The 23876-nt window shown below is 43.8% G+C and overlaps 1 protein-coding gene across 1 annotated transcript in view; it reads left to right on the top strand.

Moving 5' to 3' along the window:
* Positions 1-23876, top strand: part of TMEM163 (transmembrane protein 163) — a gene marked incomplete at both ends in the record, with an annotated part of 255719 nt that overhangs the window by 223070 nt on the left and 8773 nt on the right. The window contains one exon of the mRNA XM_079710788.1: positions 22520-22631. Coding sequence (XP_079566914.1) covers positions 22520-22631 — 112 coding nt within the window. The remainder of the gene's footprint in view (positions 1-22519; positions 22632-23876) is intronic.

The raw sequence follows: 23876 nt of genomic DNA, 5'->3' as shown, positions 1-23876 counted from the left end.
GAAATATGACTGATCTCATGCAGGTGCCAGAAACACCCCTGAAGTGCCTGCCGGTGGCTCTGCCTCTTGAGAGTATTAACCGTTTTAAACCTGAAAGTGTGGGTAGTCTGTCCTTTCAGTTCCTTGCATACAGTATGATTTGTTTGTCAGTTCAGGTGTTACCTGGGAAATTGCTCTGAAGGGGCTCTGATTGGTTCTCTTTTCCTTGCTGTGTAAGCCTAGGATTTTAATCAGAATATGATATGTCCATGATCGGTCTGCCACGTTGCTCTATTTCTATTATGCCTCTTTGTGTTTTCTGCTTCAAAAAAGGGCTTTTTAGCTTGAGGCTCATCAGACCTTCGCAGTATTTCCGAAGTAGGCAGAGACATCAGACCCACTGCCATTTTATAACAAGGAAACAAAAACCTCAGATAGACAAATAAAATAACTGTATAAGATCCACTGTCAGAGACACCCATGGCAAATGGAACCAGGTCCTTGACTGGTCAAAAGGACTCCTTCTTTTCCATGGATTGTCTCCTGAAGTACCCCAGGGTTTGAGACCCAAAGGTCAGCTTTTAAGAAAAGCTAATACAACTGGTTCAGTTTCCCAGTTGAGAAAATATAGCCCAGAGACTTATGCTCAACAGAAGATTCTGAATTAAACTCCACATCTAGCATTTCCCACACTCACCTCAATGGGAGTGAACTCCTCTGCCCACCCCTGACATCTTCCCTGTGGCCTTGAAGATTCCAGCATGACACCTGCTGCCAAAAACCTGTCTTAGGGGGCTGCTGGGTTATGGTACCAAAACTGGAGAAGAGAAAGGAAGGCAGGGAGAGAGGGAAACATGCTCATTCCTCTCCATGTTCTAGGACCATCTGTGTATTTAAAGATACGGGTGTTTATCAAAGATGTGCGTTGCTGGGTCAAGGTCGAATATACTGCTTTTCAATTGTGTCTATTCTTGACCTGGGGAAACTTATTTTAATCTCTTGGTATGAGAATGAGAGAATATATCACTCTAACTTAGCACTTTTTTCTCTCTGTGAGGCTTTGAGAGCATTGCTATCTTTGGAAGGAAGAAAAAAATATTTTTTGTATCAAAAGGTGTTTGTTTAACATTTGAAGGTAATTACTTTTTCATTCACTTGCCTAAGTATAACATGGACAACAGAGTCCTCATAACATTTCTGTTCTTCTGTTTATTGTTTAGCTAATGGAGAGAATCATACTGAATGCCTTTTTATTTCTCAAGCATTGACGGAAATACACCTGTGTATCTGGCGTGCACAATACATCCTAGTACAGCAGAGCATGTCGGACTAAGTTCCTTCAGTGACGAGAGCTCCTCCTATAAATTACTTGTGCTCCATCCCCCTGTCACAGGAGCAGTGCTAGTACTTTGGAATAGTCTGCCTGTGACTAGAATGTGAGTATTAGGTGACAAAGCCATACGTGTTACTGGATTGTTAGGGAGACAGTTGACACTGGGAAAGAGTTGGGGGCACACTGGGTAAAAATTCTTATTTCTTAAGTAATCCTCTCTTATCATCCGAGCCCCCATGGACTCAATATAGGATCTTTACCCTAAAGAACTTTCCGAACAGAGGTAAACCACGAGAACTAGGCTGACTGTGGGCGCTCGTGAAGGTCAGCTGCTTTAGGAGGGACCCTGGACTTTCTCCTTTATTTTCTGTGTGGTGGCTTTTCAAAGAGGGAGGGTATATGCGGAGAGGGTTATAAGAGGAAACAGCTGAGTTAAAGCTCTCGCTGTTGAGAGCTGTGGTTGTCCAAGTTTTCCCCCTTCTGCTAGTGAGAAACAGCATTGGTGAAAGTTAGTGTTGCACAAGGTCTGCCTGCTGTCCTCCTATTTTAACTAACCCCCTCCTCATCCCCAACCGAATCCCATTTAGAATTGCCCAAATGCCACCCAGCCCCAATATAGGTGCCCGTCCTCTGTGCTCCCATGGCACCTCCTGCTGATTGCTGGTCACACTGCAGTGTAATTTCCTGTCTACTCGCCTCCCTGAGTAGACTGTAGACTGAGGATTTAGCCTTGCTGTTCTCCCAGCACCTAATAGGGTTTGCCATGTAGCAGAAACTCAATAAATGTGTTGCATGCATGAGGCCATTGGCCCTCCCAGGTGACAGGCTAGAACCACACTTAGGAAAAGATTGTAACCAAGAGGAGCTCATCTTTCAAGGAACTGCAAACAGAGATTGCCTGGGGCCTCGCCGTGGATATTCTTCACCCCTGTGGGAGAAGCATCTCTTGCAAGGAGGGCTTATTCCAAATGCACTCACCCTGCTTCCTATTTATAGCCTAGAGTCCTCTCTTTGTGCTGTGGTGCTAGTGATGTATGTGAATAGGTGATGCACAGGTGAGGCAGCCCATATATATGGCTCCTTTGACCATCACCCTAAATCTTTGTGATACATATATCCATAGTAAATCCAATATTGTATGTGTTATTACATCGATGGATATTGTATATATCACACTGCAACTTTTAAAGTCAACATGTTGTTTAAATCTAGACTTTTTTTTTTTTTAATTCTTTTTTTTGCAGTATGCGGGCCTCTCACCGCTGCGGCCTCTCCCGTTGCGGAGCACAGGCTCCAGACGCGCAGGCTCAGCGGTCATGGCCCACGGGCCCAGCCGCTCCGCGGCATGTGGGATCTTCCCGGACCGGGGCATGAACTCGTTTCCCCTGCATCGGCAGGCAGACCCCCAACCACTGTGCCACCAGGGAAGCCCCAAATCTAGACTATTTATGATGTTAATTGCGCATCATATAAATTCATGTACCTTTAACCCCTCTCCTGTTGATGGACATTGGGTTGTTTCCAGCTTTTTCACTATATCAAAACTGTAAGAATGAACCTTGTTGTACTATCATGGTAATATGTAGTGTGGGCAGATGGTGTTTCCTGAGGGTAACGTCTTAGAGAGGAGTTTTTGGATAGTAGAGGGTGCACGTATTTTAATAAATACTGCCAATTTGCCCTTCACTGTGGCTGTACCAGTTTACGTTCTCAGAACGTCACCATATTTGATATCTTCAAACTTATCACAGTTTTTCAGTCTAATGGGTGAGAAATGGTATTTCATTTTAGTTTGCTTTCCCTTGATTTTTGGTGAAGTTGATTATACTTAAAAAATCGTTTAGGGCTTCCCCGGTGGCGCAGTGGTTGAGAGTCCGCCTGCCGATGCAGGGGACACGGGTTCATGCCCCGGTCTGGGAAGATCCCACATGCCGCGGAGCGGCTGGGCGCGTGAGCCATGGCCACTGAGCCTGAGTGTCGGGAGCCTGTGCTCCACAATGGGAGAGGCCACGACAGTGAGAGGCCCGCGTACCGCACAAAAAAAAAAAAAAAAAATCGTTTATTTTGTCGTTTGTGTTTCCTCTTTTATAAGCTGCTACTTTGCCCATTTCTCTGTTGTTGTCTTTTTCTTATTGGTTCTTAGGAGTTATTTATATGTTCTGAGTATCAGTCTTGTCATATACAAGTTGCAGATAATTTTAGAAGTAACCCCTTGCCCCCGCCTTCCATTTTGGTGTAATGAAATTTATCAATCCTTTCCTTTAAGGGGTTGTGGTGGTTGTGTTTCACTGGAGAAGGTAAGGGGTTAAGAGTGCTTTTACTCCTGTGAATTAGATAATAATAGTACATGAATGCAAATAAATGAATGGATGAATGAATAAATAAATAAATCCACCCACCCATCCATCCATCCATCCATCCATCCATTGGTTTATGCATAATCCTCCAGTAACACAAACTGAGAGTCTGCATTAGGTTTTTTTTTTTAGGATAAATGGTTATTTCTCATTCCTGCTATTTCCTTTCATATGAAAGAATCATCTATTAAAATAAGCTTGGCCTGTCTCTGCCCTTTCATTCACTCTTCCCCAGGGAAGAAGTTGCTTTCTTATCTGATTGGTGTATTGGGGGGAAGGGCCTCTCCCTATCTCTCTTTGAGATCTGTCTGTCTGCAGAGAGCACAAGTTCTCTTAACCTTTGCTCATTTGATACAAAGGCTCTTCCTCCCCTGGGAAGACCTGTGCTTTTCCTGTTGGTCTATTTATGGAGATCAGATTTGGAAACCAGTTTTGCAGCACATCTAAGCCATGTTCTCCAACATCAACTTTAATGGTAATAAAACTTACATTTTGCTTAAAAAAAAAAAAAAGAGTACCTTACCACCCTGATGCCATAAAGATATATGCCTTTATCTTCTTACTTTCTTTTCATGCATGTAAGAAATTAGACTTTAAAATTAGACCTTTAGTTCGTCTAGAATTTATTTTTGTGTTTGGTATAAGGTAGACATCCAATTTTGATGATTTTTTTCCCGCCCTCAGGTGATTATACTACTTTCCCATCATCATTTCAAAGGCTACAACGATCATACGCCAAATTCCCATGGGTGTGTGGCTGCCTTTGTACTTGAGGTTCTGTTCCGTGGATCTTTTGGTTCATTCTGTTCTAGTGTCATACTTTTAGAATTTCTGTAATTACAGTAAGTCTTAACGTTTGGTCACCCCCTTTTCTAGGGTTTTCAAAGTGGTTTTGACTAATGTTGCATTTCTAGTACTTCATATGAATTTCAAAGTTTGACAAGTGTAATGAAAAATCCTCTTGAAGTATTGTGTGAGTTGCTTTCAGCTCATTAATTTTGAGAGAACTGGCTTTTTTAAGCTATTTAATCCTCTCCTCCATTTCATCTTTCTCCATTCGGGTTTTCCTTTATGCTCTGTAGTGAAGTTTTATAATCTTCTCCATACGGACCTTAGACATCTTTGTTAGGGCTATTCCTGTATAGTTTCTGAGTTCAGTTGCTTTATATATATTTCATTTTCTAAATTATTACTGCATAAAAGAGGTAATGATATTTGGATATTGATTTTGTTAGCTGTAATCTTGCTGACTTGTGAAAGTTAGTTTTGTTTTTCAGTTGATTATTTTGGATATATTATATAATGACAGTTTCTCCCTTCCAATTGTAACATTTTTCTTTTTTTCTTGTCTTGTTGCTTAGCCAAGATCTTTAGTACAATATTGAATGGTTTGCTGCTGATTTTGGAGTGATGGCTCCATTTCTTTTTTGCTAGGAGGGTTTTTTTTTTTTAATCACAAATATGTATGGAATTTTGAGTAATTTTTCTGTGTACTCTGAGATATTTCTTTTCTTTAACATGTTCATATTTTAATTAATCAATAGTCTAATATTAAGTCATCCTTACATTTTCAAATAAACCCTACTTGGCCAGATAGTATTATTATTTTATTCCATTGCTGGTTTCCACTTACTATTTCATTTAGGATTTTTGCATCTATGCTCATAAGTGACATTGGTCTAAAGCCCCATCCTTGTGTATCACATGTAATGGGTTATGTAAGCTTTTCTTCTTTTTCTGTGCTTTGGAGTACTGCGTATAAAGTAGGAATTACTTGTTCATTTAAGTTTTAATAGAACTCAAACTTGGGGCTGCTGCCCTTTGGAGAGACTGTGAAGGATGTTGTCTGTTAAAATAGTGAACTCTGGGGCCAGACCGCCTGCATGAATTAGCTGTGGCACTGGGACCAGTTACTTCACCTCTTTGGTTCCAGTTTTCTCATGTGTAAAATAAACATAACATTAGTGCCTCGCTCATAGAGTTGTAACACTTAACTCAGTTAATGCACATAAAAAGCATTTTAAAAAGTGTCCAACACTTAGTCCTACAATAGGTGTTTGCTGCTTCTATTATTATGATCATCATTATTATTATTGAAGCTTTTTTCTCACCATCTCAAATATTTTATAGTTTATGTTTTTGGAATATTTTTCAAAATTCATTTTTCTAGAAAATTGCCCATTTTATTTAGACTTTCAAATTTATTGCATTAAAGTTGCTCATATTACTCTCATATGATTTAAAAATCTCTGATTCATCAGTACTTATGTGCCCTCTTTTATTGCTAGTGTTTATTGATGCTCTTTTTGTCTCTGAAGCTAGCTTGCCAAAAGTTCTATTTATTTTTTTTAAAAAACCTGCTTCTGATTCTGTAGATCAAGTTGATTTTCTTTCTAGTTCATTAAGCTTTCATCTTTATTTTGTTCACACTCAGTTTTAGGGGGCGGGTAAGTGAGTTTCATGTTTGTTTAGTTTTCCTTTTTAGTTTTTGCTTTTGGCATATCATTTTTCTTTTTGTTTTGTTCTCAAACTGTGAAAGAGACAAAATATTCATTTATGTGAGGACCTAGCAAAGTCAGTTTGCTCGGAAGGGTGCTGCGTGTGGCACTTTTCCACATTGTCTCTTTTAGGTGTTAAGAAGCTTTCAGATTCTGGCATAAACCACACTCTCCTGTGTAAACTGTGTCAGTAACAACCTCTGCTGTAGCCCCGGTATTTATAACTGTGAGGAACAATTCAGATTCTTTAGTGGTTGCCCACCAATGAGTGCTCTTAGGGTAACCATCTGATGGGCCTGGTCTGGAGCGTGAGTGTGTTACCAAGTGTGATGGTCAATTTCATGTGTCAGCTGGTGAGGCTGCAGTCCCCAGTTGTTCAATCAAGCACTCATGTAGGTGTTGCTGTGAAACAATTTTGTGGATTCGATTAACACCTATTATCAGTTGACTTTAAGGGGATTATCCTTGATAATCTGGGTGGGTTTGATCCAGTCAGTTGAAAGGCATTAAGAGCAATTCTGATGGGACTTCTTCCCTGGCGGTCCAGTGGTTTAGACTTCGCCTTCCAATGCAGGGGGTGTGGGTTCGATCCTTGGTCGGGGAGCTAAGATCCCACATGCCTTGCGGCCAAAAAACCAAAATGTTAAACAGAAGCAATATTGTAACAAATTCAATAAAGACTTTAAAAATAGTCCACCTCAAAAAAAATCATTAAAAAAAAGAGCAATGCTGAGGCTTCCCTGAGTAAGAAGAAATTCTGCCTTAGAGTCCCAGCCTGCCCTTCCGCTTGGCCCTGTGGATCTGGGACTTGCCTAGCCAGCCCTGTAATCACATAAGCCAATTCCTTGCAATACATCTCTTTCTTTTTTTAAATGCCAAACTCCTATTTATCTCTCCTCCTGCCCCCATCCTTTCCCCTTCGGTAACCAAAAGTTTGTTTTCTGTCTGTGAGTCTGTTTCTGTTTGTAAGTAAATTCATTTGTATTATTTTTTAGATTCCACATATAATTGATAATATATAATATTTGTCTTTCTCTGTCTGACTTACTCCACTTAGTATGGTCCATCCACTTTGCTGCAAATGGCATTATTTCATTCCTTTTTATTGCTGAGTAATATTCCATTTTGTGTGTGTGTGTGTGTGTGTATGTACACACACATACATATACATACTACATCTTCCTTATCCATTCATCTGTCGATGGATACTTTGGTTGCTTCCATGTCTTGACTGTTGTAAATAGTGCTGCTGCAAACATTGGGGTGCATGTGTCTTTTCAAATTAGAGTTTTTGTCTTTTCTGGATATATCCCAGGAGTGGGATTGCTGGATCATATGGCAATTCTATTTTTAGTTTTTTGAGTAACCTCCATACTGTTTTTCCACAGTGGCTGCACCAATTTACCAACAGTGTAGGAAGGTTCCCTTTTCTCCACTTCCTCCCCAGCATTTATTATTTGTAGACTTTGATGATGGCCATTCTGACCGGTGTGAAGTGATACCTCATTGTAGCTTTGGCAATACATCTCTTAATATCTATGTCCTACTAGTTCTCTTTCTCTGGCTAATACACTCAGAAATTACTGCTCTGAAATATTTTCTTTACGTTGAGTTTTAATTTTTATCCAAGCTGTATGTGTTTATAACCTAAATAGTCAATTATTCTATAAGACTCATAAAAAATAACCCCCTTCCCAGAGGCAACCATTTATAACTCCTTTCAACTTCCACATCTCTAACGTGCATATGTTGCTCCTTCTTGCTTTCTCAGTTATAGTCATGATTTCTTGACTTCCCACGCTGGGTGTCCCTTTAACCATCGCCATTGCCCAATAACTACCCAGTATATTTACATTGTTATTTTTGTTGGATCGATATTCAACATTGTTATTATGACGGTAAATGTTATTAGTACCTGAGCCCTATAGGCTTGAGTGATTTGTTTTTCCCTTTAGTGCATTACATTTTGTGTTCCCTGATACTAATAAATGAATATGTAATATAAATTACACACACACACACACACACATGCACACTCTGGGTCCACTCCACAGTTGCCATCTTGGGATCCATTTATTGTAGTCCTGGAGATTCATTTTACTTTTCTCTTGAGTTGTATCTTATGAATCCCATGTTGTCATCTTTCATGGTTTACTCCATTGTTTTGGAGGAGCACATCCTGCAGTAGCTTCCTAAGAACAGATACAGGGAAGGCAGTTTTTAATTTTTTTTTTAGACTTTGAATGTCTGAAAATGTTGGTATTCTATCCTCACACTTTATTTGGTAGTTGTCCTGAGTTTACTCTTTGAATTTTGAAGGCACGAATCCACTGTCTTTTAATTTCTAAGTGTTGCTTTTGAGAAGCTTAACGCTATTCTAATAACAAATTATCCAACCCCCCTTTTTTCCCACAGCACTGTTTTTCCTCTTGGTAAGCTTGTAAGATCTTCTGTTTGTCCTCAGTGTTCTGAAAGTTTACAGTTAGTATTAACCTTGGTGAGGATTTTTTTTTTCATGTATTGTGCTAGGCACTCAGACCCTTTAATTCTGTAACTCATCCTTCAGTCTGGGGAAATTTTTAAAAATTATTTTATTATTAATTGTTTTTGTTTTTTTGCTATTGTTTTCTCTGTTCTGTATTTTTAGGCTTCCTGTTATTTCAAATGTTGGACTTGTTTTCTAATTTTCTCTTCTTTGTCTCCTATATTTTATTTTTTGTGTGTTTTTCTACTTCCTGAGAGATTCCCTCAACCTTATCTTCTGATGCTTTTGTTAAGTTGTTAATTTCTGTTATTATACTTTTAAGTTCTAAGAACTTTTAAATTTATATGTTCTTTTCAAAACATCCTTTTCTTGTATGACAGGTGCAGTGTCTCCTATCTCTGATGACAGTAACGATAATTTTTAACAGTTTTCTTCTGTTCACAAATGGCTTCCCCAAATTCTAGTGATTATTGACTGTCTGATTATACTTAAGAAGAGTATACTCATGATTGTGTGTGGGTGAGTTTTGTCACATGTGATTTTTTTTTTTTTTTGGCGGTACGCGGGCCTCTCACTGTTGTGGCCTCTCCTGTTGCGGAGCACAGGCTCCGGACGCTCAGGCTCAGTGGCCATGGCTCACGGGCCTAGCCACTCCACAGCATGTGGGATCTTCCTGGACCAGGGCACGAACCCGTGTCCCCTGCATTGGCAGGTGGACTCTCAACCACTGTGCCACCAGAGAAGCCCCAGTCATATGTGATTTTAATTCAAGGACAGGGGTTTATAACCTGGTATTTGAGTCCACGGATGGAATTTAGGGGATCCATGAACTTTAATTAGAAAGAAGTTGTGTTTTTATTTTCATTTTACCGCTATCTGAAATTTAGCATTTTCTTCCGTCATAAAATTAGGCAACAAGCCACAGTTGTCATATTAGTGTAGTTGTGACTTTGTCACCAATAAAAATCAGATTTTTTATCTAAGATTGGTTTTGGCAGAAATTTCAAAATATCTTTTGTGCTTATCACAACTTAAAATTACTGTACTTATTAGATCTGCTATTAGATTTTGCTATTTAATACATTAATTTAGAAGCACTTATATTATTAAAGCACAGTGTTTGTTTTATATCTTATTAAGTGTCTGCTAATATAATTGGTTTCCTTAGGATGGCTCCTCTTAGATTCCTTGGCCATGTCCAGAGATTAGAGTGCTAGTCCCCCAATGAGCCTTGCGCTCCTATCTTGTATGAGAACAGAGCAATCAGACGGATGCTTCATTTAGAAGCCAGGCTGTGTCTGGGAGTGGCAGCCAAGCCCTTCAGAGTCCCTTCTTGCCACCGAGGCAGTCGTAGTGCCTCAGCTGATGCTGCCTGTCCCTCCTCTCCTTCATCCCGTGATCCTGCCTACCTCAGCGTCCTGGCACCTGTGGAGCCGGGCATCTGCTTCCTTCACAAGACTTTGCAGGGACTCCACGGTCAGGTTGGCCAGCGTGGCCAAGAACTGCTAGGGACTGGGGCTCCCAGTCTTTCTGTAAGTTCCGCCAGTGACCCCGATGTCCACCAGCTGCAGAACCTCCTGGCTACTAAACCTGATTATCTAAACACCAACTCTTGACCCTCCCAACATCAGAATGGTTCGATGCTAATTTAAAAATTGTGAAGTCACTTAATGTGACTCCATGGCAATTTGTCAGTATAATTTAATAACCAGGGGAAATTGCGGGCTCCTGCTCGGTGTCATTTCCTCCACATCTGCCAGCTTTTCTCATCTGTGGGGGTGGGGCAGGGAAGGGGGTGATGAAAAGATCTGAGGCTGAGAGTGACTTTTCATTTCACCTGGGGTCATAAATCAATCCACATTTCTTATTCAGCCAGCATTCGCATTTCCCTGGGTAATTCTATAACATGTAGTGTCAGAATGGTTTGGAATTTGTCCTCATTAGGAAAGCAAAGGATGCCTTAAAAATTTTTTTTTTGCAGACATAAGCGAGTGAGTGAACCTCCACATTCCCCCACAAGCTGTCACACAGCTTATGAAAAGGGAGAGTGTTCGTCTCTGGGGGAATGGGCAAGTTGTATGTTCAGATGTGACCTCTGGCTGGTGTTAGTGGCCACAGCTCCCTGCGACCTGGAATTGCCACCAATAGTGTCACCTATGATAAGGAATAAGCTTAGTATAGGAGGTGACAAGTGGCACTGCAGATAAGTCAGTGCTACCAAAGATTTTTCTGTGAGCAGCACTGTGAGTCAGAATGCTTTGAGATGAGGCTGTATGGGAAAACGGGGGTGTTGGCAGGGGGCACCAAGAAACTCAGTGTTGCAATGTTAGAAACTGCTGCTAGCAGCTGGCCAGCCAGAAACAGGGATTGTCCGTTTTATGTGATCTGTCAGAAGATGAGTTGGATTCACAGGTGTTAATTCACACTCCCCCCTTCTATTTTGATGTACAGGGTATTGGTGGGAGAAATGGTGGAGATGCCTTAGTCCTTTCTGGCTACTGTAACAAAATATCATAGACCCGGTGACTTTAAGAGCAAACATCTGTTTCTCACAATTCTGGAGGCTGGAGAGTCTGAGAACAAGGTGTCAGCAGATTTGGTGTTTGGCGAGAGCTCTCTTCCTGGCTCACAGAGGGCCACCCTTCTTGCGGTGTCCTCACGTGGCAGAGAAAGAGAGAGATCCTTTCCCTTGTGTCTGTCCTTACAAGGGAACTAATCTCATTATGAGGGCCCCACCCTCATGACCTAATTACCTCCCAAAGGCCCCACCTCTAAACACCATCACACTGGGGATTAGTGCTTCAAATAGGATGTTTTGGGGAACACAAACATGCAAGGAGAGTGGGTGAGGTTCTATTTTAGCCCAACCACTTGTGAAGGGGTTGGAAAGTTGCATTGGGACATCCTGGCAGCCATGATCTTGGTCAGTGGTGGGACTGGCCTTTTTGGAGGCTGCTCTCAGATGCTGATGGAAGAGGTGGTTCTATAGTTCTCCACCTGAGCTCATGCCAACCTGATATTTTGACCCAAAGGTTCAGCTCTCATGGTGTCAGGTGGTCTCCTATGTAAGGGGAGAGGGTCAGACCCCATCAGACTCCTTCCTGTGTCTTTGCTTGTTCCTTGTGTCAACAACTGTCTGTCTTCATTGGGAACCTAAAGAAAAAAAACCTGTTGACACCAGGGGGCATATAGATTGAATTATTAAAAAAAACCTTTTATGTGAAAATAATCACCAGAATAAGACTCAACAATGCAGAACGCAGTGTTGATACCTACAACAACAGGGACGAGTCTCAAAAACATGTTGACAAAAGAAGCAGAGAAAACAACACATACTATAGGTTCCATTTATATAAAATGCAAGAATAGACTAAATCTCTGATGATTGAAGTCAGAAAGTGGTTGCGGGGGGTGGAGAAAGGGACATGAAGGAACTTTCTAGGGTACTGGAAATGTCCTCTGTTTTGTTTGGGGCGGTGTTTAAATGGGTGTTACCATTGACAGAATTCATCAAATTGAATGTCTAAACTTGCACATTTTATCATGTTAATTACACCTCAATAAAAAGTATATAACTGTTAAGTCAAAATTGAATCCCTAGGTGCCTTTTGGAGACAGGGAGTCAACTGTGATAAACTGTAGCCCTATGATGGCTGAACTCAAGGTATGGTCTCCTTGGCTACTTTTTGACCATTTGCCAGGTCATAATCTCTACTTGCTCCTTGTCTAGACCGCTTGCTAGCCACTTACTACTTTATTCCAGTTAAGTTCAGTTCAACCTGTTTCTAAATCAGCACTGTCCAACAAAACTTTCTGTGGTGCTGGAAGTGTTCTAAATCTGCACTCTCCAGTATGACAGCCAATAGCCATGTATGGCTTTTGAGCACTTGAAATGTGGCTAGTCAAATGAGTTTTCAGTTTTATTACAGTAAGTCCCCTACATACGAACGAGTTCCGTTCCAAGAGGGTGTTCGCAAGTCCAATTTGTCGTAAGTCCAACAAAGTTAGCCTAGGTACCCAACTAACACAATTGGCTATATAGTAGTGTACTGAAAAGGTTTATAATACTTTTCACACAAATAATACATAAAAAGCAAACACAAAAAATAAAACATTTTAATCTTACACTACAGTACCTTGAAAAGTACAGCAGTACAGTACAAGAGCTGTCATCCAGCGGCTGATATCGAGTGAACAGGCAACAAGAGTTACTGACTGGAGGAGGGAGAGGAGGTGGGAGATGGTAGAGCTGAAGGATCGTCAGCAACAGGAGACGGAGGGCAGGCTGCAATTTCACTCACGCCTGACGTTGATGGCACGGGTTCTGGTTCCTTGCTGGATTCAGTTCTATCTACCCTCTTGAAAAAAACGATCCAGTGATGTCTGGGCAGTAGCTCTTTTTTTCTCATCATAGATGACACACTAACACTGGACTGCATTCTGAATGGCTGCTGCAACCTTCGTGTACCATTCTACGTTTGGGTCCTGTGCCTCAGAAACTAACGGTGCCTCCTCAAATAAAGAAAATCCCCTTGCCATTTCCTGCGTCATGTATCTCTTCGGTTCTTCAGTTACTTCTTCTTCTTCCTGTCTCTCTTCATCCTTTCTCTGGGCCTCCAGGGCCATCAGGTCTTCATTAGTAAGCTCCACGTTTGCATCTTTGAAAGTTTGCGACTTGAAGGTTCGTATGTAGGGGACTTACTGCAATTTTAAATTTAAAGAGCCAATATGTGTTTGAATGTGAAAAGTGCTATTTTAAAAAAAACAGACTATAGGGGAAGGATTATTAGTCAGGGACCGTCTCACTGAGAAGGTGATATTTGAGCAGTGATATGACAGAGGTAAGGGAGTGAGTAGAAACAGCATGTGCAAAGGCCCTGAGGTAGGAGCATGCTCAATGTGTTTGAGGAGCAGGGAGGCTGGGGTGGCTGGAGCCGAGTGAGAGAAGGGGAGAGTGGTAAGGTGAGGGCAGAAGGGTCGGCTTCATCCAGTGAGTTTAGTTGGGTTTGGCTTCAGTGAGAGGAGCTGGAAAAGATTGTCATCTTATGACGTTATGTGACCATCAGGTCACAGTTACCCTCCTCTGCCAGGTCACCAGACTGTGTGTGGGGCAGTGCAGGGGGCCTACATCCTCCTGGGAAAAAGCTGAGCGAGGCCCAGATCTGTCTGACCGAGGTCTCCTGAGCTAGTGTACAAGAACCAATGTCCCATGTCAGCACAGGGATCCTCCCTGGATCCGGTTTTATCAGCTCTGCCCTGATTGCCTTTGAATCCTAAAATTAGCCCTGTGGCTTTCACCACATTCCAGCTTGGGCTTAGAGAATTAGAAGGGGTTGGTGGTGCCAGGCTGCTCAGGAGGAGGTGGAGAATGGGTGGGAGCCCCTGCTGTCTTTGGGGAGCCACCTGCTCTTCCTGAGCCTCAGTTTCCCCACCTGCAGCATGGGTTACATGATCTCTAGGCTCTTTTATAGTTCTAATACTCTGATTTTAATTAAGATCACTTCATGTTTATACAGAAGGTATGCTCTCTCTTGTCTGGTGCTGGGCCAGGCCAGATTTGGGGGGCTGGTGGTGGTGATGCTGGGGGCCTGGGGAGGGGGCGTGTCTCCACGACCTGATCTCTTAGGTGAGACAGGACTAGTCTTGGCACAGACCAGAGAATTTGGGGTGGAGAGCTTTTTATACCCCAGGGGTCTATCAGGTTCCTGGAATTTCTCTCTAAGTGATTTATTCCACTGAGTAAAGGTGTTGCTTCTCACATTTGGGGATCAACAAAGTTAAAACATTACAGAGTTAAGGCATTACTGGCTCTTGGAAAAGACATGCCACTTAGATGGACTGACCTTTGGCCTTCATCCTATGCTCTCCAGAAGGTAGAGGCATTGTTGACAGCAGGCTGAGGGGCCTTCTCCTCAGCTGTCCTAAAGTTTGGGTTGGGGGTCACGGGCTATTGCCCAGAAGGACAGGAGGCGCTCAGCAGCTCTGGAGACGGGAATGGGGAGGGCGGTCACAGTTGAGCCCTCGTGTCCCACAGCCCTGGCTGCAGGGAGCAGAGGGGTGTGTTCAGACCCAGCTCGTGTGTGGCATCCTGGAGCGTGAGTGTGGCCGTGAGGATCTGTCAGCCCAGGATCCTCCTGGCGTCGCAGAATACCGGCCTTGCTGCACTGATGTCCTGCTTCCGTCCGGAAGTCCAGGGACGCAGCTGGTGCTCAAGAACTGTCTCTGGGGTAGTGTTTCTTCCCACTCCAGGGTACATTCCAGCATCCCATTTGATCATGGGAAAACCAGCCCGCTTAACCCTCTACCCTCCCCTTCCTCACCACCCTAGGAATGCATTTACCCAGTTAGATTTTTAACCTTAAGCTCCCTACTTCCACAGAGGGTCAAGGTGTCCGACAGCTGTGTGGATAAACATTTCTGCAGCATCCATTAAAACTGCCTGTGAAAGACTTTGCTGATTATGATTTTGGTGTCTCTCTGTGCAGTGTAGCATTCCATATCACAGATATATCTATATTTTTATTGCATTGGGCATAGTGGATGAGAAAGGACCTCTCCTCTCAGTGAGCTCACGGGAGAGGGAGACAGTGAAGGAAGGGGGCGGGTATCAGAACCAGGAGAAAGAACATGGTCTAGGGGGGCATGGAGTGGAAGCGTTGTCAAGAAATGCTTAATAGAAGAGGAAACACTCAAGAGGAGTCTACTAAAGGAAGTGTTCATCCACCCAGACAGTGGAAATACAGCAGTAGAGGAAATTCATGAGACTCGAAGGCAGCCCACCTGGGTCCATGTTCCACCACTGACCTGTCAAGCCTCTGATCTAATATTTAGAATGACCATCTGTGATCTCTGTCCTCTGCCTCACAGTATGACAATGGACATTAAGTCCCTTGTAGTAATGTGCATAAGCTGAGTTATGTAAGTATTAGGGGTCATCACCTCGGGATTCCCTGAGATAAAATGATTTTTTTTAAAAGTTAGCTTTGGGACTTCCCTGGCAGTCCAGTGGTTTAAGACTTTGCCTTCCAGTGCAGGGGGTGCGGAAGCACCCTAGTCGGGGAGCTAAGATCCCACGTGTCTTGTGGTCAAAAAGCCAAAAACATAAAACAGAAGCAATACTGTAACAAATTCAATAAAGACTTTAAAAAATTAAAAAAATAAATTAAAAAATTAGCTTTATTGAGATGTTAATGTACATGCAGTAAAATTCCACCCATACAATTTGATGGGTTTTGATAGATGTTTATACAGAACTACCACCACATTGAAGATAGAGAATATTTCTGTCTCTCCAAAAAAGTTCCATCATGCACTTTTGCAGTCATCAATTACCTCTTCTCCCCAACGGCTGATCTGCTTTCTGTCAGCATGGTTTTCCTTTCTAGAATGTAATAGAAATGAAATCACAAACTGTTGAGTCTCTTGTGTCTGCTTTCTTTCACTCAGCATGATGCTTTTCAAGTGCAGCCATGTTCTTGCTGAATGCAGCACTAGTTCACTCTTTTTCATTGCTGAGTAGTATTCCCTTGCATGGCTGTTTCACAGTTCATTTAACCACCACTTGTTGGACATTTAGGCTGTTTCCAGTTTTTCGATGCTATGAAAATGGTAGGTAAGAACAGTGGTGTGCAGGGTTTTGTGTGGACTTATGCTTTTGTTTCTCTTGGATAAATACCAAGAAGTAGAATTTCTGGGTCCAATGCTAAGTCCATATTTAACTTCTAAGGACTGGCCGGTCTCTTTTACAAAGTACCATTTTATATTCATTCCCGAAGTACAGGAGAATTCCAGTTGTTCCAAATCCTTACCATAACCTGTATTCTCTCTTTAGTTTTACTGATTCTAATGGGTATGTAGCAATATCTCATAGTGGTTTTGGTTTACATTTCCCTGTTGACTAATGGTGTTGCTATCTTTTCATGTGCTTATTTGCTAGTCATGTATCTTCTTTGGTAAAGTGTTTGTTCAAATCTTTTGCTCATTAAAGAAAAAAATGAGTCATCTTTTTTCTTCTTATTGAGTTGTAGAAAGTCTTAATATATTTTGGATAGAAATCCTTTAACAAATGTGTTTGCAAATTGTTTTTCCCCGGTCTGTGACTTTCCTTCATTACTTTTATGGTGTCTTTCAAGGAGTGAAAGTTCTTAATACTTTTGGTTTGAGGAAAAATGGTATCTTGGTGTCGTTTTTTTTTTCCTCTTTAATAAATTTATTTATTTTTGACAGTGTTGGGTCTGTTGCTGCGCATGGGCTTTCTCTAGTTGTGAGCAGGGGCTACTCTTCATTGCAGTGCGCGGGCTTCTCACAGCAGTGGCTTCTCTTGTTGCGGAGCACGGGCTCTAGGCACGCGGGCTTCAGTAGTTGTGTCACGCGGGCTTAGTAGTTGTGGCTTTCAGGCTCTAGAACGCAGGCTCAGTATTTGTGGCAAACGGGCTTAGTTGCTCTGCATGTGGGATCTTCCTGGACCAGGGCTCGAACTCGTGTCCCCTACATTGGCAGGCGGATTCTTAACCACTGCGCCACCAGGGAAGTCCCTCTTGGTGTAGTTTGGTTTTGGTTTCTTTTATGAGTGTGCTTAAGCATCTTTCATATGTTTAAAATTTGTTTTATTTTTCCCCATGTCCCTTGCCCATTTTCTATTAGTTTTTTAATCTTTTCCTTTTGGATTTCTAAGAGCTCTCTGTATTAGGGAGACTAACCCTTTGTGATAACATTTTTCCTAGTTTGTATTTGTATATAACCTATCCTCTGCATATGTTTTAGTTTTCCATGTAGTCAAATATATCAGTCTTTTATGGCTTTGTGATGGTTATAAAGGCCTTCACCACTACAAGGTCATAAAGAAGCTTGCCAGAATGGACGTGATTTACGTAAGCATTTACCTGTAATATGCAGTTATCCTGGGCTTCTGACTGAGTGGCTAGTTGTCTTAACTTTTTTTGCCCTGATCTTCTATCCATTCAATAAAGATCCAGCTGTGAGAAATCACAGGGGCCCAGCATAGGTAACAGTGGAAACAGAATACCTAAGGAGGAAATGCCTGTCCCTCTGTTTTTACAGGGTTCACATTCAGCAATGTTAGAGCTGTTTAGGAGGCCATGGTTGAGGCATCCTGGTACAGATTACAGCCGGGAACAAATCTAGGTCCTGCCATTAGCTGAGTGACCCTGGGCAAGTCATTTAACCTCTGTGCATCTGTTTCTCCACCTTTCAGATGCCTGCTTGACTGGGCTGTGAGGATTATGTGGGACATGACAGGTGTGGCTGCACTTTGAGAGAAGCTACTGGTGGTGCAAACCTACTCGGGTTGCAATTTCTCATCCTCAGCCAGGTCTGCTCTGCCTTCCTGACTCTCGGGAAGGAATCCTCTCAGAAACTCCTTGTATTACACTCAGGACTGTCTTAGCTCAGGATGCCATAACAAAATACCATAGACTGAGTGGCTTTTATTTGTCATGTTTCTGGAGAATGCAACTCCAAGATCAAGGTGCCAGCAGAGTTAGTGTCTGGTGAGGGATCTGTCCTTGGGTCAGACAGCTGCCTTCTCACTGTGACCTCACCTGACCTTTCCACAATGTGTGTAGGTGGGGAGAGAGAGAGAGAGAGAGAGAGAGCGAGTGAGAGAGAGAGAGAGAAATCTATTCCTCTCATTATAAGGGCACTAATACCATGAGGGCCCCCTCCCTCATCTGCATCTCCAAATACCATCACAGTGAGGGTTAGGAATTCAACATAATGCATTTGGGGAGGGCACAAATAGTCCATAGCAAGGACTGATGTCTTGAGCAGGCTGATGACTACTTCTCTGTGACATTGTGCTCATGCTAACAGTAGATGTGGTCTGTGTGGAGAGAGGAGAGCCAGGTGGGCTCTGGGTGGGAAAATCACAGCAGAGTTCTAGGATGTTGAAAGCTGTTTTTGGGCAAAGGGCATCGGCAGGTCTGTGCCAGCCCAGGTCCTCCGTGGGTCCTTCTTCAGGGTTTATATTTTCTGAAGCAGATCAGCACAGCAATGGTGAGCAAAGCCTGGATGAGGCTTCAAGGTGGCCACAGTCTCTCTTTTCCCAGACTTGGGGAAGGCAAATGTTCCTTCCGAGCTGATCCTGGGAGCAGACTGTGGTTGCTAGGAATAATGCACAGATAGGAAAAACCTGAGTTTTGCATGTTGGCTTCTGCATATTTAAATATATCATTTACTCTGTGCCAGGCACCATTGGAACACTTTGGAACATCCTTATGGAGTAGTATGTGAGGCTCAAGCAGCGTAGCGGAACCTCTCTAAGTCTCGGTCAGGACAGGGCTTTGTTGCAGGGATGGGGCCGTGCAGGATGACGGGAGCTGCTGCTCCGGAATCTGGGCCTGAAGTCAGCAGGGCTCCCTGGCAGGAGGGAAGCACTGCAGGAAAACTTGGGACCCTGAAGGTGGCCTGGTGACACGGGTGACCTGCAGAGGAAGCCTGTGTCAATGAAGCGGCACACATGGCTGGCTCAGGACTCAGAGAAGCTGGAGGGGGGGATCCAGTGGGAGCTGGCAGAGCTGAGGGCCTGGCTTCTACCGCACCCCCAGGCTGACCCAGTGGATCAACAACACGTGCACGACAGCACCTGGTGCCTGGTACCTGCCTTCAGGGACGAGGGGCCGCCACTTCACCTCCACCATCTGAATCTCACACAGATGTCTCTGGTGGCCGAGTGTGACTTGGAAACACCTAGCAAGGGAATTCCAGGAAACATAGTTCCTGCTGATCCCTGTGGATACACTACACAGCTCCCAGGGGTGGCAGGTCTCTTCTTTTTTTGCATTTTACAGATGCGTAAACGGAGGAGGAGACGGGGCGGGGGAGGTTCTGTGACTTGCCCAGAGTCACACAGTTATTAAGTGAGGCTTCTGCTCCGGTGCCTTTAATTATCATACAATGCTTCTATTATACTTTATTACATCAGAAACCCCATCTCCTGTTCCTCAGGGATTCCAGTCCATGGGAAGCTTCTCTAAGGCGAAGGATGGGTTCCAAACACCCCTTCACCCTTGATAAGCCACTGTGGACCCCAGTCATAGTTTCTCTTACGTTTTTTTACATTGCACCATGTGTGCTTCTTTCTAGGTAATAAATTCCCTATGGTTTCTTTTACAGTGATGCTTACCGTACTTTGGGGCTCACCATTAGCACCTAGCGTGGCTGTTTGGTGGAATAAGTGAGTGTGTGGGTAATGCATTTGGGGCCTTTAATAACAGTTGCTACATTTTATTGCACATCAGCTGCCTGCCGGGGGCTGTGGGTATCACACTGCTCTTTATGGAAGAGAGAACTGAGATTTGAGAGCTTGGGTTTGTTTCCCCAGTAAGCAATGAAGTCTAGATTTGAGCAAAGATCTGCTGGCGGATCACTGCCCTTTGTCAGCCAAGCGCCCGTTCAGCAGTTTGCTTCCCGGGTTAGTAGACCCAGGGGAGGACCAGCAAAGCCATTCTGGCTCTTCTCAAGGTGCATCTGGGGGTGGGAGCGGAACGTCAACCCCCAGCTCCCTGGGACATGGATGGGGTGAACACAGCCTTTCTCTATCTCTGAACATGTAGGGATGAGGGCTTTGCCAACAGATCGGGTGAAGCCAGAAAGGCTTTAGGCATGGGGTGAGCAAAGTGAGAAGTCACCTTCTCAATCTAGGGCCTCACAGCACTTAATGGACTGCCTCAGTCTCCCAACTTAGGCTTTTTTAAGAAAAGTTGCACCGGTTCTTAGTTGCTGCAGGCGGACTCCTAAGTTGCGGCATGCGAACTCTTAGTTGCGGCATGTATGCGGGATCTAGTTCCCTGACCAGGGATCAAACCCAGGCCCCCTGCATTGGGAGCGTGGAATCTTAGCCACTGCACCACCAGGGAAGTGCCACCAGCTTAGGCTTTTTGAATCTCATCTGCATCTGGGTCTATGTTGGTACGTGATTCCTTAATCATGTTTGCCTTTTTTCTTATGGGCACCCTCTCCCATAATTAGACTGAGTTTCTGCACAAAGAGAGCTTGGATTTGGGGGGTCCTTCCCCACCGCCCGCCCCCGTGGCCCCTGGTGCATTAACCTCATGCACAGCAGGGACTGGGGATCCGTCCAGAGGCCAGGTTTGGCACAGTCCTTATTGGTCATTTGAGGAAGTGAAACTTCAGTGAGGTGATTATTTTTAAAAACTTCAAAATTTGAAATAATTTCAGATTTATACATCAGTTACAAAGACATTACAGAGGGGTCCCATATTCCCTTCCTCCAGCCTCCCCTAAGGTTAAGTAACGTCTCACATAGATAACCAGGGTGCCATTACCTAAACTAGGGGGTGACAACACTAGTAACACAACTCCAGCCTCTGCGCTGATTTCTCCGGCTTTCCCATGTAATGACCTTTTCTGTTTCTGTGGCATTTCGTCCTCACATCTCCTTAGCCTCCAATCTGTGACAATTTCTCGGTGGTTCCTTGTCTTTCACGACCTTGAAATTTCATGACCTTGACATGTATGAAAAGTAGCACTCAGGTGTTTTGTAGACTGTCCTCAACATGGGTTTGTTTGTTGGTTTTTCACGATTCAACTGAGGTTATGGATTTGGGGGTGGAACACCCAGAGGCCTTCTTCTTCTTCACGTCCCGTCCTACCTGCAGGCACATGATAGCAGCATCACTTACGCACGGTCATGCTCATCTTGATCACTTACTGGGTTTCCCCCCTGTAAAGTCACTATTTTCCTCTTTTCTGTATTCCATTTGTTAGCTACCAGGCATGAGTCCAGTCGTTGCTCAGTGGAGGAGGGAATTAAGCTGTGCCTTTTTGGGGAGGGAGCAGCACAGGATTTGTGGACATCTGTTAAAACCAACCTCCATTGATCAGTGGTGTGGAGGAGGTGCTTTTTGTTTTGTTTTTTTGTTGCACCATGCGGCATGTGGGATCTTAGTTCCCTTGGGGGAGGTGCTTTGATGTTTTGCAGATACCCTGTTTTCCAGCAAGGTGATTTTTCAGATCCCTTTGCTGAGTGTTGAACCTGGGGAAACAGGCTGTCTTCCTCTTCCCAGCTTTCTGTTATTTAACTAATAAACAGCTTAAGGAATCCTATTTCTTTGAGTATATGTGATGCTTTATGAGATTTCTGCTGGCACTGGCATTTTAATATTGGGGAATCTAGAGGCTGTGTTTCATGGGAGTGATGCCTGGGAGCCCGAAGCTGAGAGGCCCTATGGGCCCTGCTGTCAGGAGATAGATATACGGCTACCCGCTTTTGCATATGTGACTCATGCATTTGGTTGCAAAGGTAAGCTAACAACTTATAGTAAGTGCTAAGATAACATCAATAGCAGACTTTATTTTTAGATACCTTTTCCCACCTTGAAGGCTATATTTGAACTTCCAGTTGCTTGTGCGAAGTTAAGGAAAAAATATGGTTATATGTAGCTCCAGCCATAATGGACCCCATGGCAAGTTCAGCTGGCTCTGTTATTAGGCCAGTGGTCTACTTACATGTTCCAGGCTTTGCAGTCAGCTGCTTTTTGACTTATCCATGGAAAACTCTACATAGAAGTCACTATTTTTAGCATTTGACCAACTCCGTTACTGATCAGTGATTGCCAACCATTTTGGCAGAATAGCGGGAAGGGGAATCTCCTACAGGAAAAGAAGTATGTAATCGGTTTCTAAGGAAATATAAGTCTGGATTATTCGTTTTTGATCACCTTTTTAATTCCCAGTGACACAGGTAACTGAAGTATAAAAACAAGCAACACACCCCACCTGGTGGCAGCATACTTCACTGATGATTTGTTCTGGGAACAAAGGCCAGTGGCTTGCAATCTGCTCTAGCCTGAGCTGAACTGTTGAAATCTGGAACTTTCTCTTCTAGGATGATTTCCTGTTCAGCGTCTCCATTTTAAGTGGGATCCTTTGCAGCATCCTGGCTGTGCTGAAGTTTATGCTGGGGAAGGTTCTGACCAGCAGAGCCCTCATAACCGATGGTGAGTAAGGCCAGTGTGTCTAGGGGCTGAGCTCACAGTGAGGGAAGATGCTGTTTGGGTCACTTTTAGCTGCTTGTCTTGCAGAAAAGCTCAACAATTTGGAATCTGTTCCTCACTGTCCTCCCCTCCCCCCAGGCTGTTTAGTGATTCTCAGGGTTTCCTATCAGGGCAGATGTCTTGTGCCCTAGGAATTGAATACACTCTTCCTGAATCACCTCCACAGGGACCTCCTACCAGGGTGGCTCACGGCTCCCCAGGCTCTTAATCATGGAGCACAAAGGGTTTCCCAGAGCCTTGCATTTGAGGTGCATTCTCCAAACAAAAAGGAAATGTCTTCCCTGGATTCTATGTAGGTTTCCTTGGTGAACGCTCCACGCCCATTTCCCCCTCCAGCTAGTGAAACACTTACCTGGGAGTTCAAGTTGCAGTGACCAGGGCTTCGCCAGGGAAATGAGCCGTGTGTCCTCTGCTCAAGACCCAAACCAGGCGGAAGTGTCCCTCTGCGTCCTGTGAGCCAGGAGGAGCTTCCTGCGTGGCCTGTGGGCTGACAGAGGAGGATGTGTGAAAGCAGAAAAAGCACGTTTCCGTTTTTGCAAACTAGTGCTGGCATGTAAACTAGAAACATGATGGACACTACTGCCGGGCTGTCTTCTTTTTCTTTATCCTGGAGCGTGTGAAGTTTCTGGGGGTTGGGAGTAGTGACCTGAGCCCCTGTGCCCTGGGGTGGGAGGTCCAAATGTAAAAGCTGGTGGGTTGGTGGATGTGCCTGCACAAAGTAGAGCAGAGATCGTTAGGTCTTTCTTTCTTCCTTCCTTCCTTCCTCCCTTCCTTCCTTCCTTTCTTTTCTTTCCTCCCTCCCTCCCTGCCTGCCTCCCTTTCTTTCTTCTTTCTTTTTTTATTTCCGGCTGCACTGCACAGCCTGTGAGATCTTAGTTCCCCAACTAGGGATTGAAAGTGCTGCATTGAAAAGTGCGGCATTGAAAGTGCTGCATCCTAACCACTGGACCGCCAGGGAATTCCCATGATTTCTTTTTTAAGGAAAGCACCGCTCCCTCCTCCTCAGATTCTCAGAGTTCTCTCCTATGTGCAATACGTGGGTGCAGTCACGTGTGGGTAGCTGTTATCCTTTGAGGACGGGGTGGATGGCGGTCAGAGGGCCCTTCTCTCCCAAGAGACGAGCATGGTGACACGGTATGGACTCCTCATCCTGTGCTGATGCCCTGCCCTGTGTGGAACTGGACTTTT

Source organism: Hyperoodon ampullatus (genome assembly GCF_949752795.1).
Source record: "Hyperoodon ampullatus genome assembly, chromosome: 8".
Taxonomy (NCBI): Eukaryota; Metazoa; Chordata; class Mammalia; order Artiodactyla; family Ziphiidae; genus Hyperoodon; species Hyperoodon ampullatus.
The sequence above is the reverse complement of the archived record's forward strand: the minus strand, read 5'-3'. Positions and strand labels throughout refer to the sequence as shown.